This window comes from Lissotriton helveticus, chromosome 6 (assembly GCF_964261635.1).
Source record: "Lissotriton helveticus chromosome 6, aLisHel1.1, whole genome shotgun sequence".
NCBI lineage: Eukaryota > Metazoa > Chordata > Amphibia > Caudata > Salamandridae > Lissotriton > Lissotriton helveticus.
Window position 1 is genome coordinate 1,722,176,922 of NC_136067.1, and position 13,981 is coordinate 1,722,190,902.

The 13,981-nt window shown below is 51.0% G+C and overlaps 1 protein-coding gene across 7 annotated transcripts in view; it reads left to right on the forward strand.

Annotated features, from left to right (window-relative positions):
• The window catches only part of ASB3 (ankyrin repeat and SOCS box containing 3), a 471,022-nt gene that overhangs the window by 440,966 nt on the left and 16,075 nt on the right, over positions 1-13,981 (forward strand). For all 7 annotated transcript variants that reach the window (XM_078649594.1, XM_078649600.1, XM_078649598.1 and 4 more), the window contains one exon: positions 9,520-9,653. In XM_078649594.1, the coding sequence (XP_078505720.1) occupies positions 9,520-9,653 (134 nt within the window). The remainder of the gene's footprint in view (positions 1-9,519; positions 9,654-13,981) is intronic.

Consider the following 13,981-nt stretch of genomic DNA (forward strand, 5'->3'; position numbering starts at 1 on the left):
TAGCAATGGTAGACCTTCAGACATACTTTTACTAGGCCGCTCTTGTGGGTGGCACAACACGTGCTGCAGGCCCACTAGCAGCATTGGTATTTACAAGCCCTGGCACTCCTGGTGCACTCTACTAGGGACTGACAGTAAACCAAATAAGCCAAACAAGAATTCAATCAATACAGCAATTTCACGTAGGGAGCACTTGCACTGTGGCACTGATCAGCAGTGGCACAGTGCCCAAAGCAATATACCAGCAAAAACATCGTAAACAGAGGAGGCAAACAGAAAAAATGGAGGAGAGACTCATGCCAATGATGCCAGGTCTAACACGTGTCCCCTCCAGCTGAAATGTGGGGAGAACTACCCTTACCCTAGGGAGTCCTCATCACTAAGGCGGAAAAATCTGGACAGACCATCAGCATTGGCGTGATCTGTGCCAGGGCGGTGTTCCACCGTGAAGTCCATCCCCTCTAGGGAAATGGACCACCTCAACAGCTTTGGATTCTCACCCCTCATCTGCATCAACCATCTGAGGGGCCTGTGGTCTGTCTGAACCCGGAAGTGAGTCCCAAACAGGTAGGGTCTTAGCTTCTTCAGCGCCCAGACCACAGCAAATGCTTCTCTCTCGCGCACTCCACCTCTGTTCCCTGGGAAGTAACCTCCTACTGATGAAGGCTACAGGTAAGTCTCGGCCCTCTTCATTCACCTGAGCTAGAACAGCCCCCACGCCATGCTCTGAAGCGTCCGTCTGGACAACAAATTCTTTAGAAAAGTCGGGTGCCTGGAGTATGGGTGCTGTGCACATTGCAGTTTTCAGGGTGTCAAAGGCCGTCTGACAGGCGTCAGTACAGATCACAAGTCGTGGCTGCTTCCTGGAAGTCAGCGAAGTCAAGGGGTGCACAATGTTACCATAATCCTTGACGAACCTCCTGTAATAACCCGTGAGACCCAAGAAGGCTCTCACCTGAGTCTGGGTTTTGGGCGGTGCCCATGCCAGGATGGTATCAATCTTGGGTTGCAGGGGGGCCACCTTGCCGCTCCCTACTTGGTGCCCCAAGTACACCACTGAACCCTGCCCAATCTGGCACTTGCTGGCTTTGATTGTGAGGCCTGCTCCGCGCAGGGCCAACAACACTTCCTGGAGGTGGTGCAAGTGTTCCTCCCAGCTGGCGCTGAACACTGCGATGTCGTCCAGGTAGGGGGCACTGAAATCCTCCAGTCCAGCCAAGACCTGGTTGACCAACCTCTGGAAGGTGGCTGGGGCATTCTTCATCCCAAAGGGCATAACCCGGAATTGGTAGTGCCCATCTGGTGTGGAGAATGCTGACCTCTCTTTTGCCCCATCAGTCAAGGAGATCTGCCAGTACCCAGACGTTAAATCAAACGTACTAAGGTACCGGGCAGCCCCTAACCGATCTATGAGCTCATCAGCTCTGGGGATGGGGTGCGCGTCAGTCTTGGTGACTGAATTGAGTCCTCGGTAATCCACACAGAACCGAAGTTCTGGTGAAGCACCAGGCGCGGCAGCCTTTGGGACCAAGACCACTGGGCTGGCCCAAGGACTGCTAGAGGACTCAACCACCCCTAAGGCAAACATTTTGGAGACCTCCTCCTTGATGTATGCTCTGACCTTGTCAGTCACTCTGTAAGCCTTGTGCTTTACAGGAGTGCTGTCCCCGGTGTCCACATCATGGACACACCACTGAGTGACACCAGGAATTAAGGAAAACAGATCAGGGAATTGTCCCAACAATTGGCGACAATCCTGCTGCTGTTCAGGGGTCAGTGTGTCAGAGAGAACAACACCATCCACTGACCCATCTTGCTCTTTTGCAGACAGGAGGTCAGGAAGAGGCTCACTCTCCTCCTCCATTCCAGCATCTGTAGCTAGGAGCATGCCCACTTCGGACCTTTCTAAGTGGGGCTTTAAACGGTTGACATGCAGGACCCGCAAGGGGTTCCTGGGAGACTCCAAGTCCACCATGTAGGTGACATCGCTCTTTTTCTCCACAACCTTAAATGGTCCAGTCCATCTGTCCTTGAGCGCACAAGGTTCCACAGGGGACATGACCCAAACTTTTTGTCCAGGCTGAAGCTCTACCAGAGTGGCCTTCTGGTCGTACCACCGCTTCATCTCCTCCTGGCTGGCCTCCAGATTTGCCTGAGCAAGATCTCTGAAGCGCCTAGTCTGGTTCCTAAAGGCCAGCATGTAACTGTATACATCCTGGGGAGGTTTCCTGGGAGATTGCTCCCAGCCTTCTTTGACCAGACTCAAAGGTCCTCTTACCGGGTGACCATACAAAAGCTCAAAGGGGCTGAACCCTAGAGACTTTTGTGGTACCTCACGGTAAGCAAACAACAGGCATGGCAAGAGGACGTCCCATTTACGCCTCATTGGTTCTTCAAGACCCATAATCATGCCTTTAAGGGTACGGTTGAATCTTTCAACCAACCCATTACCCTGAGGGTGGTAAGGAGTGGTGAACTTGTAAGTTACCCCACACTCCTTCCACAGAGACTTCATATAGTTGGAAATGAAGTTGGTGCCCCGGTCTGACACCACCTCTCTGGGGAACCCCATTCTGGAGAAAACACCCATCAGTGCCCGTCCCACCACGGGGGCCGTCACTGTTCTGAGAGGGATGGCTTCCGGGTACCGTGTGGCATGGTCCACCAAGACCAGGATGAACCTGTTGCCCAGGGCTGTCTTGGGGTCCAGGGGCCCAACAATGTCAATCCCCACCCGGTCAAAGGGGGTACTGACCACAGGAAAAGGTTGGAGGGGAGCCTTCTGCTTCCGCCCGCTTTTCCCACTTGCCTGGCAAGTTTGACAGGTCTTGCAATGGATATCTGTATCCCTTCTCATCTGAGGCCAATAAAAATGGGTGACAAGCCTGTCATAGGTCTTGTCCTGCCCCAGATGTCCAGCTAACGGAACGTCATGAGCCAAACCCAGTAGGAAGGCTCTGAAGCGCTGGGGTACCACCAGCACACGGGCTGACCCAGGCTCAGCAGCCTTAGGCTCGCTATACAGGAGGTCGTTCTCCCAGTAAACAAAATGTGACCCTGACTGATCACCTGAGGTTTGGGCTGAGGCCTGCTGCCTCATACCCACAAGAGAAGGGCACACTTTCTGTTCTGCACAGAATTCCTCCCTGGAGGGACCACCATCCTGCTGCCAGTGGGTCAGCTCGGGCAGGTCTCCCAGTTCAGCAACTTGTTCACCTGTGGGTTCCAGGGCATACCCCTCAAGGTCTGCCTCCTCCTGGACCACGGGAACTACGGGGGATGGTTTCCCGCGCCCCCTGCCTCTTCTCTTCACAGCTGGGTCCTGGGCCATTCTTTCAGGCTCCAGAATCCCATCAACACCCTTACTTGCTGTCATGGATCGAGTGGTTGCACACACCCACTCTGGCACACCCAACATTTTCAAATGTGTCTCCCTCTCCACCTTAGCCCAAGGGGAGTCTTCCAAATCATTGCCCAGGAGACAATCAACAGGCATGGCGGGCCTTACAGCAACTTGAAGAGTACCTGAAACTCCCCCCCATTCAAAGGAAACTTGAGCTACCTCACACTCTCTCTGGGAGTTGTCAGCAGCTATCACAGGGTAGAATGCGTGGGGAACAACCTGCTCTCTGGACACCAAGTGACACTTGACAGCTGTCACACTCGCTCCGGTGTCTCTGAGAGCTTCCACTCTATGGCCATTAATGGTCACCCACTGCCTATATTTCTTAGTGTTACTAGGCAGCGGGGGTGGAGGGACCAATTCCATGTCTCCTAGAGAGACCAGGGACATCTCTGCGGGACCCTCCCCACCATGGGCAACCATCTCCTCCCCTCCCAGGGCTACACTCGCCAACTGACGGGGGGCGGCACGTGGTGGTGCACTGGGTGGTGCACTAGAGTTCTTCAAGGGACACTGGGGATCATAAAACCGGTGTCCCACCTGCTTACAAGCGAAGCAGGTCATTGGGCCCCTACGAACAGGTCTACCTGTCGGGGCCTCTGATTTCTTCTCTGGGGGAGGCTGGGAACCCTTCCCTTGGTTCCCTTGGGGATTACTTTGGGGCCCCTTCTGGAACTACCTCTGTTTACCCTTGTCCCCCCCACTCTTCTGCTGTGGACCCTGCCCACCTTTGGCTGAGTCTCCCACTGGACCCTTGTGGACCCTGGTACTGACCCAGCGGTCCGCCTCTTCAGCAAGTTTTCTAGGGTTAGATATCTTGCTATCAATAAGGACTGGCGCAGCTCTGGAAAACAGTTATTAGACAAGTGCTCCCAAGCAAACAAATCATAAAGAGCATCATAACTTTCCACTTTGCTGCCCTTTACCCAACCATCCATGGCTCTGCAAAAATATGACACATATTCCACCCACGTCGTACCAGGCAACTTCTTACATTCCCTAAAGGCCTGTCTGTACTTTTCTGGGGTTAGGCCATACCTTAACATTAAAGCATCTTTCATATGAGCATAAGACATCCTATCCTCAACAGGCATGTCTAACAGGGTATCTCTTCCCTCATTCACAAAGCGACCCCACAACCCCGCTCCCCAATCCTTCTCAGGGACCCGGTGGGCCAACAATGCTAACTCATATGCTTTAAACCATTGACCAATATCCTCATTCTTCTGAAAATCTTTGATCACATCTTTGGGAAAATAAAACCTACTTTCTGCAGGCACAGATGGGATGCTGCCACCAGAGGGATTCAATTCTAACTCTTTAGCTTTGAGCTCCAACTCCCTCATCCTGGTATCACGCTCAAAAGCTAACTTCTCTCTTTCAAACTCTAACCTTTTGATCTCCATATCAGCTTCTCTCCTGCCTCTTGCATTCTCTATCTCCAACTGCCCATCTATCTTAAGTTTTGCCATTTCCATGTTGTATGCTCGCTCCTTCGCCCTTTCTTCTCTTTCTTCAGGAGAAAGACCTTTGGAGGAAACACTGCTGCCAGGAGAGGATGCGGGCCCATTCACTGGCACCTCCTCCTCCCCTTCCCCTGTCGGTACCACCACCGGATCAGAGGGATCTCTGGCCTCTACCCAGGCCTCCAATGCTTTGAGATAATCTGCTCTCCTTGAAATGCCTGTGGTAGGAACTTTCAGCTGCTTGCAAAAGGATTTCAGCTTCTTTAACGGATAGTCGTTCATCTTACTCCTATCAAATTCCTCCACAATAACAACAGCAGGGACTCCAGCATCACTCATGGTCAAAACTGGCAGTTTCAAAAATCAAGCTCCAGGAAAGCGGAGAACAAAAATGGAATATCCAACCAAAACAGATTGTGGCTGCGCTATGGTCTGCTTTCACTATGTAGCGCACACTAATCACTGCACATGGGTCATAAATGCAAAGTTCAAATCCTCACCGCTGACCCACCAATGTTAGAAGCGGCTGTCTCTAGTTGGCAGAGGTATACACTTCTGACAAATAGGGACACACCTTTTCTAGTCAGGGCAAGGGGATCACACACTTAGATAACCCCTGCTCACCCCCTTGGTAGCTTGGCAAAGCAGACAGACTTATCTCAGAGGCAGTGCGTTAAGCATTTATGACCACATACAGTAATAAAGTGAATACACTACAAATGGACACGACACAGTAGTATTATAAAAATAAGGATTTTTATATAAGGCTTAGCACAAGACCAAATAACGACAAAAATATACCACAATCTTAATAAATACTCTTGGAAGGAAAAATAATAATTCAAGTACGGTTTCTTCTTAGCACAAAGTCTTTAGTATCAAAAGCAACTCTTCTTCTCTAAAACACAGTTCTTGGCAACAATGTAACCCACACGGGAGTCACACGACGTCGAGGCAAAGTTAGCCCAAAGGTTCGGCGTCGACCGCGAGGAGCGCTACGTCGAGCCCGGAGTCGCACAGACCCCAACAACACAGTACCTTGGAAAAGTGAAGCACTCGATGATCAGCGGCGTCGAGATGTCCGGCGTCGCGTCTTCGGCGTCGATCGGGACTCGGAGTCGGGGCGATCTGCAGCGGCGTCGACCGAAGTCAGGCAGGAGCAGCGCTCACGAGATGGACCAGGATACGGCGTCGTCGATGTCGATGTTGCAAGAGTGAGCAGCGCTCACGGCGTCGAGAGGGCTCGAAGTCGATGCGATCAGCAGCGGTGCAGACACGAGGTCACTTGGAGCTGGAGCCGAACTCACTACTCACTGGCGTTGTTGCTGGCGTCGATCGGGCCCGGCGGCCGGCGTCGAGGAAGCGGGACACTGGAGCCGTTACTCACGATGTCGAGCTGGATTCGGCGGCGTCCGTCGGCGTCGAGATTGCTGGATTCTTTCAGAGGTGCTGGATTCACAAGTTCCAGCAAACAGCACTTTAAGCAGATGAAGTCCTTTAGCCCTGTGACTTCAACAGGAGACTGGCACTCTTCCAGCCCTTGGAGATTTTCTTAGCAAAGATTGAGAGTACACACACAGTTCCTCTCTCCTGGTTCCTTGGCAAAAATAAAGAAGCAATGCAGGATTCCCCCAACAAACAGCACTCTGGCAGAAGGGGTAGGCAGTCCTTGGATCAGCAGGCTTCTTGTCCTTGGTTCAGGTTTCCTTGTCAGAAGTGATCTAAATTCTTGGTTTAGGGGTCCTTCTCTTATACCCCTTTTTGGCTTTGATCCCTTGGTCCATGCAGGGGAATTTCCCCCCATCTTGGGTTTGTTGTGGGTGTTGCCAGGCCGAAGCACCTGGCCTATTCACTATGCAGGGCAGAGTCTTCAGCCGCCCAGCAGGAGCGGAGCCAGCATTGTCACTGGCAGGGGCAGGGCCAGGGCCATCAGTTGCCCGGCAGGAGGTGGGCCAGGAAAGTCCCAGGCAGGCACAGAGTCATCAGCCGCCCGGCAGGGGGGCGGAGCCAGCATTGTATCAGGCAGGGCAGGCTATCAGGAGCTACTCTTCCCCTACTCTCAATGCAAATGCCCCACTCATCCCACACTGACTCATTCAGACCTCTGGAGCCACCCAGCTCCTGTCACACGCACACCAGAACCAGCAGAGACCAGTAGACCATTAGACAAGAAAATAGCTACTTTCTAAAAGTGCTATTTTCAAACACAGAGTCCAAAAACCATCCACACAAACGGATGCGTTATTAAACCCTGAGTTCAGGGATACCAAACTCGACATTGCACCATGCTCCCCGAGCCCGCTAGGATTATAGCATTAATAATCCTGGCAGCCCATTCTAACTGATGGAGAGCAGGTTACCTTACAATAGTGAAAAACGAATATGGCTGTAATTCACTATTAGGACATGCCAACCTTGTCAGGCTTGTCCTACCTTATGCTTACAATGCACCCTGCCCTTGGGCCTTCCATAGGGGTGACTAACATGAAATTAAGGGAAGGTTTAGGGACTGGCAAGTAGGTGTACTTGCGCAGTCTGCGTGACAGTACCAGACTGCACGTGGTCTAGCAATGGTAGACCTTCAGACATACTTTTACTAGGCCGCTCTTGTGGGTGGCACAACACGTGCTGCAGGCCCACTAGCAGCATTGGTATTTACAAGCCCTGGCACTCCTGGTGCACTCTACTAGGGACTGACAGTAAACCAAATAAGCCAAACATGAATTCAATCAATACAGCAATTTCACATAGGGAGCACTTGCACTGTGGCACTGATCAGCAGTGGCACAGTGCCCAAAGCAATATACCAGCAAAAACATCGTAAACAGAGGAGGCAAACAGAAAAAATGGAGGAGAGACTCATGCCAATGATGCCAGGTCTAACAGGTGGCCTCAGTGCATGCATTCTTTCACAAACATTCAAGTAGTTCCATCCGTGTGTAAGTATGGGGGCATTAGAAAGGGCTCCCAGACTGCCTCAAACACTCCCATTTGATCATTGAATTTGTAGCTCAGGCGTTCACAGTTTGCTATCCATTCCAAAGGTGTGTGATACAAAATTTCTGTAGCAACATCCTATTCCAGAGAGCATTAAACTTCAGGCCTTCACCAGTAAACTAAAGCCAAATTCTTTTTTCCACTGCTACACTGGACAGGGAATTCAAGAAAGTAGACACTAAGGGCAAAGGAGTTGTTAAATCGGGTAGCTTGGGTTCCCGATCCTTAAATGCAGGTTGTCTCTTGTGTTGCTGCACCCTTGCCCTGTGGTACATGGTGAGAAAGATTTTGCCAGCCTTGCCTACGTTCCTTTGTACAGATGATATTGGATAATCAGGTCGTGGAAAGGCATTTTGTATGGTCTAGCCTGGGTACCACTGATTGTGTTTTCTTGTCCGTTGACATTAGTGTTCTCATCAAATTTCACGCTTGGATGTGTGGCACTTGGTTTTCAAGGTATGTTCAAACTTCACTTGTGAATATCGAGTGCCACTAACAAAGGGTGGTGAGGCGGGGGTAGCGCGTGGGGGCTGGGTGTGTTAACAATAATTAAAAAAACTTTCCTGAAGCCGTCGGTATCCTCGCGTTGCTCTTGCTGGCTTCTTCCTGGTCCCAGCAGCCTGCAGCATGGGAATGGCCTGAGCGGGCTGGAAGGACACTCCGCTCCGCTCAGGTCATGGAGTCTGTGGGGTTTCTCCAGCCCAGCTGCTGAATGGAGATGGGCTCGAGAAACCTAAGTGCGCATGTGTGTTTTGGTCGGCCTGAGACAACCGGCCATACGCACACGTAGGGAGTCACGCGCACTCCTCCTCCCCCTCCCATGCCCCGCCCCTCCCAGCACAAGCTGGCTCGGAGCCAGCAAACGAAAAATAAAACGATGCTAGAACATCGTTTTATTTTTCATTTGCTGCTCTGCGCCAGGCAGTCGGGCGACGCTCCTCTGCCATTCCTTAGAAGAGGTGGTCTGCTCGCAGATCATGTATGCTAACGTGCTTGATGCAACTGTGGGAGTAGTGATTTTATAAACCGTAGGTGATGTGGTAAACCACAGAACGGTTAAGGAACCTTGCATGCTCTTTCCTATTATCATCCACGCGTTCACTGTGGGTTACCTGCAGATACTAGCTGAGACAGCACAGCAATCCTAGAAGTAACTCCCGGGAGAAGGCAGATAATAATATGGTGATGATCAGCATATTGTCAACACTCCTCCGGGCTTAGGGATGTGTATTTTAATCCATTTCTGCATTTTGATCTGGTAATGATTTTTGACTTCTTAAGCGGAGTAGTTTTCTTTCATTGCCTGCACGGTTACCTAACACAGCATGTATATGGGAGATCAGTTTCGCCCACTGTAGCATTAATATCTGTGAGATTGTATTTATAGTGAGGTCTATTGCAGTGTACTCTATTCTTTACTCGCGAAGTAAATGTTGCCGAATAACATATAATGTAAGAATGTGAGTAGTTTATGAAGTTGTTTTGCCTTGTCATTGAATTGCCTTCGGTTTTCAGTTCAATTTATATTTGAGGGACTCCCTGAATTTAGTTAATTGGGCATAAACGACAGAATATTATTTTTCTAGGTTTACTCTTTGGCTGTGTTTTCGCTGATGCAGGTGATAAACTTTATGCTAACATTTTGTTTTGCAGGATTTGCTCAGTGAATGATGACGCTCTTAACTTCACTCTGGAGTTCTCTAATTGGAAGAGGTTTTCTCCAGCTTTGGAACAGAGCCTGTCCGCCCACGCAGAAAGCTCCACTTGGGTTCCAACGAAGCATTTTGGTAGGCAAATGACCCAGTTGTATTATTTCTGCATGTTTGAATTCGCAGTTACATAGTAAATGGCTGTTCCGGGGAGTCTGTGAAAGCAACGAATCTCAAAACAAATTACAGAGAATTTGTAAATGTGTTGTTGGCGTGGAACAATTGAAGTCGCTCAAGACTGAAACCTGGTTGGGTTTGATGGAATCTAATGGCATTTGGAACTTTTCTCTGTCATTGAGCACCTAAAGAAAGAAACACAATAAGTCTGAGTGATTCTTGTAGATTGTCGAATTTCTGTGTGTTTTGATCTTGAATGAGAGGATGCAGTGATGAATCACTTATGCACTCATACGCACATTCCTCCATCCATGCAGGTAGTAATCTATGCACTCATCCATTCATGCAGCCATAATATATTGCCTTGGCAAATAAGCAAGTGTTGACAAGGGGAAACATTGCACCAAACGGTTCAGGTAAACACATTGTTTTCTTTAAAAAAAGAAAACGTTATCTTACTTCCGCTAGTGCAGACTTGCCAACTCATACGATGCACGCATTGAGCTGGAAACACAGAGTTGTAAACACATGCAGAGAGCAGGTCTCCAGCTCGTGTTTGGAGACCCTGGGCAGCCGTTGTCCATCAGGGATTTCACAGCGTACCTAAGATGTAGGCTGCAGGCTAAGAAGCCTTTGATATTTGTTTTTGTGAGACAGTCTACTCGGAATGTAAGCCTCGCCGCCTTTCTTTGACACCCCCCTCCGCGCACGGTTGGCCAGGTGGTGATTGGGCTCAAACCTCCTCCTTCACTCCAGACCTCGCCTCATTGGGGCTCTGCCCCCTCAAATGATAAAAAATGTAAAACTTGGCACAGCGGAATAATTCTTTGAGTTAAGTACTTAGATAAGCCAAACATTTACAAAGTCCATCATTTTGGCATGTGTAAGGTGAATGAGGCTGCCCGCGGTGCGCACAGTGTGCCCAAATAAAAGCCCAGCCACCATAGAGCAAAACTAAAGGCAATGATGGACGGAGTGTTGAACAATGCAAGGACTCACCCCCAGTCAACTGATCTGGGTTTAATCCATCATCATTCTTTAGCTCACTCCGCCACCCCTGTTCCGACATGGCCATATGCAAATCAGTCCGACCCTGTGCCTCATGGCAACAGTCCAGCCCGAACTGCCAAACCATGTCTTCCCTGGACCGGAAACAAGCATCCTGGGACCAGTTTCTGGCTAATCAGCCGTCATCAGCCAGGCTAGCTTGAATCCAGTGGCAAAGTGAGCAAGGGACCCACGTCTGGGCATACCCTGCCAATTTAGGGCAAACAAAGCAAATCCAAAGGGGATGATGGACAGAGTATTGAACAATGCAAGCACTCACCCCCAGGCAACTGATCTGGGTTTAATCCATCATCATTCTTTAGCTCACTCCGCCACCCCAGTTCCATGCCACTGGAATCAAGGTATCCTGGCTGATGAGGCCTGAAAGCCCGAAACCGGTCCTAGGATGCTTATGAGGACCTGGCTTGGCAGTTCGGGCTGGACTGTTCCCATGGGTCACAGGGTCAAGACTGATTTGCATATGGCTGTGTTCAAACTGGAATGGCATGGTGAGCAAAGAAAACGATGGATTTAGGCCCAGATCTCTGTACTGGGGTGAATGTAGCCATTGTTCTTCATTCTGTCCATCAACTGTTGTTTTTGCACTTGTCACCCCGAGTGGGACGGGTATGCTCAGACGTGAGTCCTGTGCTCTCCATGTCACTGGAATCAAGGTATCCTGGTTGATGAGGGCTGAAAGCCCGAAACCGGTCCTAGGATGCTTGTATCCAGTCCAGGGAGGACCTGGCTTGGCAGTTCAGGCTGGACTGTTCCCATGGGGCACAGGGTCAAGACTGATTTGCATATCATTGGGTTCAAACTGGAATCAATCAATCAACCATAGCATTTGTAAAGCGCACTACTTACCCGTGAGTAAAAGGCACGGGGGCTGCTACTGCTCAAAAAGCCAGGTCTTGAGGAGTCCTCTGAAGGTCAGCAGGTTTTGGGTCTGCCGTAGGTGGATGGGGAGGGTTTCCAGGTCTTGGCTGGGAGGTGGTAGAACGATCTGCCGTCGGCGGTTGCTCTTCAGATGCAGGAATGGCATGGTGAGCAAAAAAAAACGATGGATTTAGGCCCAGATCTCTGTACTGGGGTGAATGTATGACATTGTTCTGCATTTTGTCCATCAACTGTTGTTTTTGCATTGGCCACCTTAGAGAAGCATTACAACAAATCTCCACGCTCCAGTCGTGGGGACCCCCGGGGAGTCCCCAAAAGTCTGGCGCTGAGGCCACATCACTTCCGGGCACAGAGGGTTGGGGTGAGGTACTTATACCTGCCCTCGCCCACTGGCCTTTCTCTTTCTTCATCCTGGTCATGTAGTCTGGTGCGTCGCGTCCCTTGGGCTGGCGATACTGCCTGCGTCGGTTTTGTAGCTGTGAGTGTGGGGCCATTACTATCCACCCCACACACCTCTTCTCTCACCCCCTTTTGTCCTGTGGCTCCGACCTCCTGTTTGTGGTGGGGCGTTTGGGTTGATGACCGGGAGCTTGGTTACTCAGGCAGATCTGGGCAGGAGTTCGGGGCCCGGCTCTGGATCATTTTGCCATCCCTGGTCCTGACTTGTGTTGTGGAGGGGGGTGTGTCTGCGGGAGTTGTTCCGCGCCGGCTGGTCATCTTGGCACGTTGGGGCCGAGCTGGTGGCTGCATCCTGCAGGTTGTCATTCTGTAGATAAACCAAACATTTACAAAGTCCATCATTTTGGCAATTGTAAGGTGAAAGGGAATTTCCAAGTTTCCAAGAACAGGGTCAATTACACAACGAATAGGTGCAGAACTAGTGCAGCAGCAGTAATGCAGTGTTCCTCTACACACAAAGAGCAGGTACAGTACAGGAAGCTAGAGTATATGCTTCCTGGCATCAGACTGGGACAGAAATTCGGCCGAGGCACCATGTTTGTAAATTGGGACAGTTTTGAATTTATGAAGATACGCCGTGAAAGTATTGTGCAAGGTATGAAAGACTGAATGGATTTGAGTGTTCTGAAGGCCGTATTTGTGATATCAGAGAAATTAACAGCAAAGCATACCATAAAACGGACCCACAAACAGCCAAAAAAGTAGCCCACTCACTGACCTGTCCGACCAGCGCTTCGGACACTGTCTAAATACTCTGTGGCAAAGGCCAATCCTGCTTCCTCACTCCCAGAGAATATATACAGCAATAGTACAAGCTTTGCTCGCTTATGCAAAGTAGTTTGAGTGCAGGCGTGGTGTGCTTCCAGCCGGTTCTCCCTCCCTCTTTCCTTCTGGCACCTTGCGGTGTCCCTGACATGCAGGTGGTGCTGTGGCTGTGTCGGGCGCTTCAGCCTCTCTATCCCTTGTTGTGCCTCGTGGGTACGAGCACTGGTTGGTAGCTGCTGGGCCCACGGGGCGGTTAGCAGGTCATGCACAGCGCCTCTCTCTTGCTTGTTCTGGGGCGCTCAGGTCCGCTGGCGTCCTGTGGGCTCTGCTGTGCAGGGGGTGCAGCAGTGGGCTGGGTGCTCTGCGCCGGGTGTTGCATGGTGCTGCAGTGTTACGTCCGGCCGCGAGATGGCCTGTGAGCTATTATCTCGGGGGGTGTTTGCGCCCTGGGTCCCACTGTGGGATTTACTTGTGATCCTTGTTGGCGCTCCCGGCGGTTTCGCTATTTGCCGGAGTGTGTGTGCCGGTTTGCCTCCCTATTTGGGTCATGCTTTTCAGCGTTGCTGCTTGACTCTGGCTGGCGCTGCTGTGCATTGGTCTCTTCCTTTTCCCTTTTGCTTCAGGTACTTTTCCGGGCTCACCTTCCTGCCCCGGCCCCAACCTACCTCGTCCCACTTCTCTCCAAGGGCTTGGCAGCCAGACATGCCCTGCTTGGACTTCCCTCCTCCCATCTCGGGGGCTGCTTTCTGTCCCCGGGGCGAATGCTATGCCCCTGGGGCGTTTAGAGTCTGGTTGCTGTGGGTTTGTCAGCCTCTGTTTTCTCTGCTTGCCTATGAGGTGCGGCGGTATTCGCATGCTAACGGCTGATCTGCCCGGGACCTTTTGGGTGTAACTGCACCCATGGTGTGGCTTCCCAGTGACACGTGCTGCCTCAATGGAGTCTGGTTATGGCACGTTTTTTTCCTTGTGGGTTGCTCCTGTTGCCTTCCCCTCTTCTGCACTCTTGTCACCGTGAGCACAGCACCCTGAGCCTATTCCTCCGTCATTAGTGCATTTTGGGTGGGTCCGTATGGTTCTGCCCATGGGCACCCGGCGCACTTTGAGTTCCTGGTGGTGGG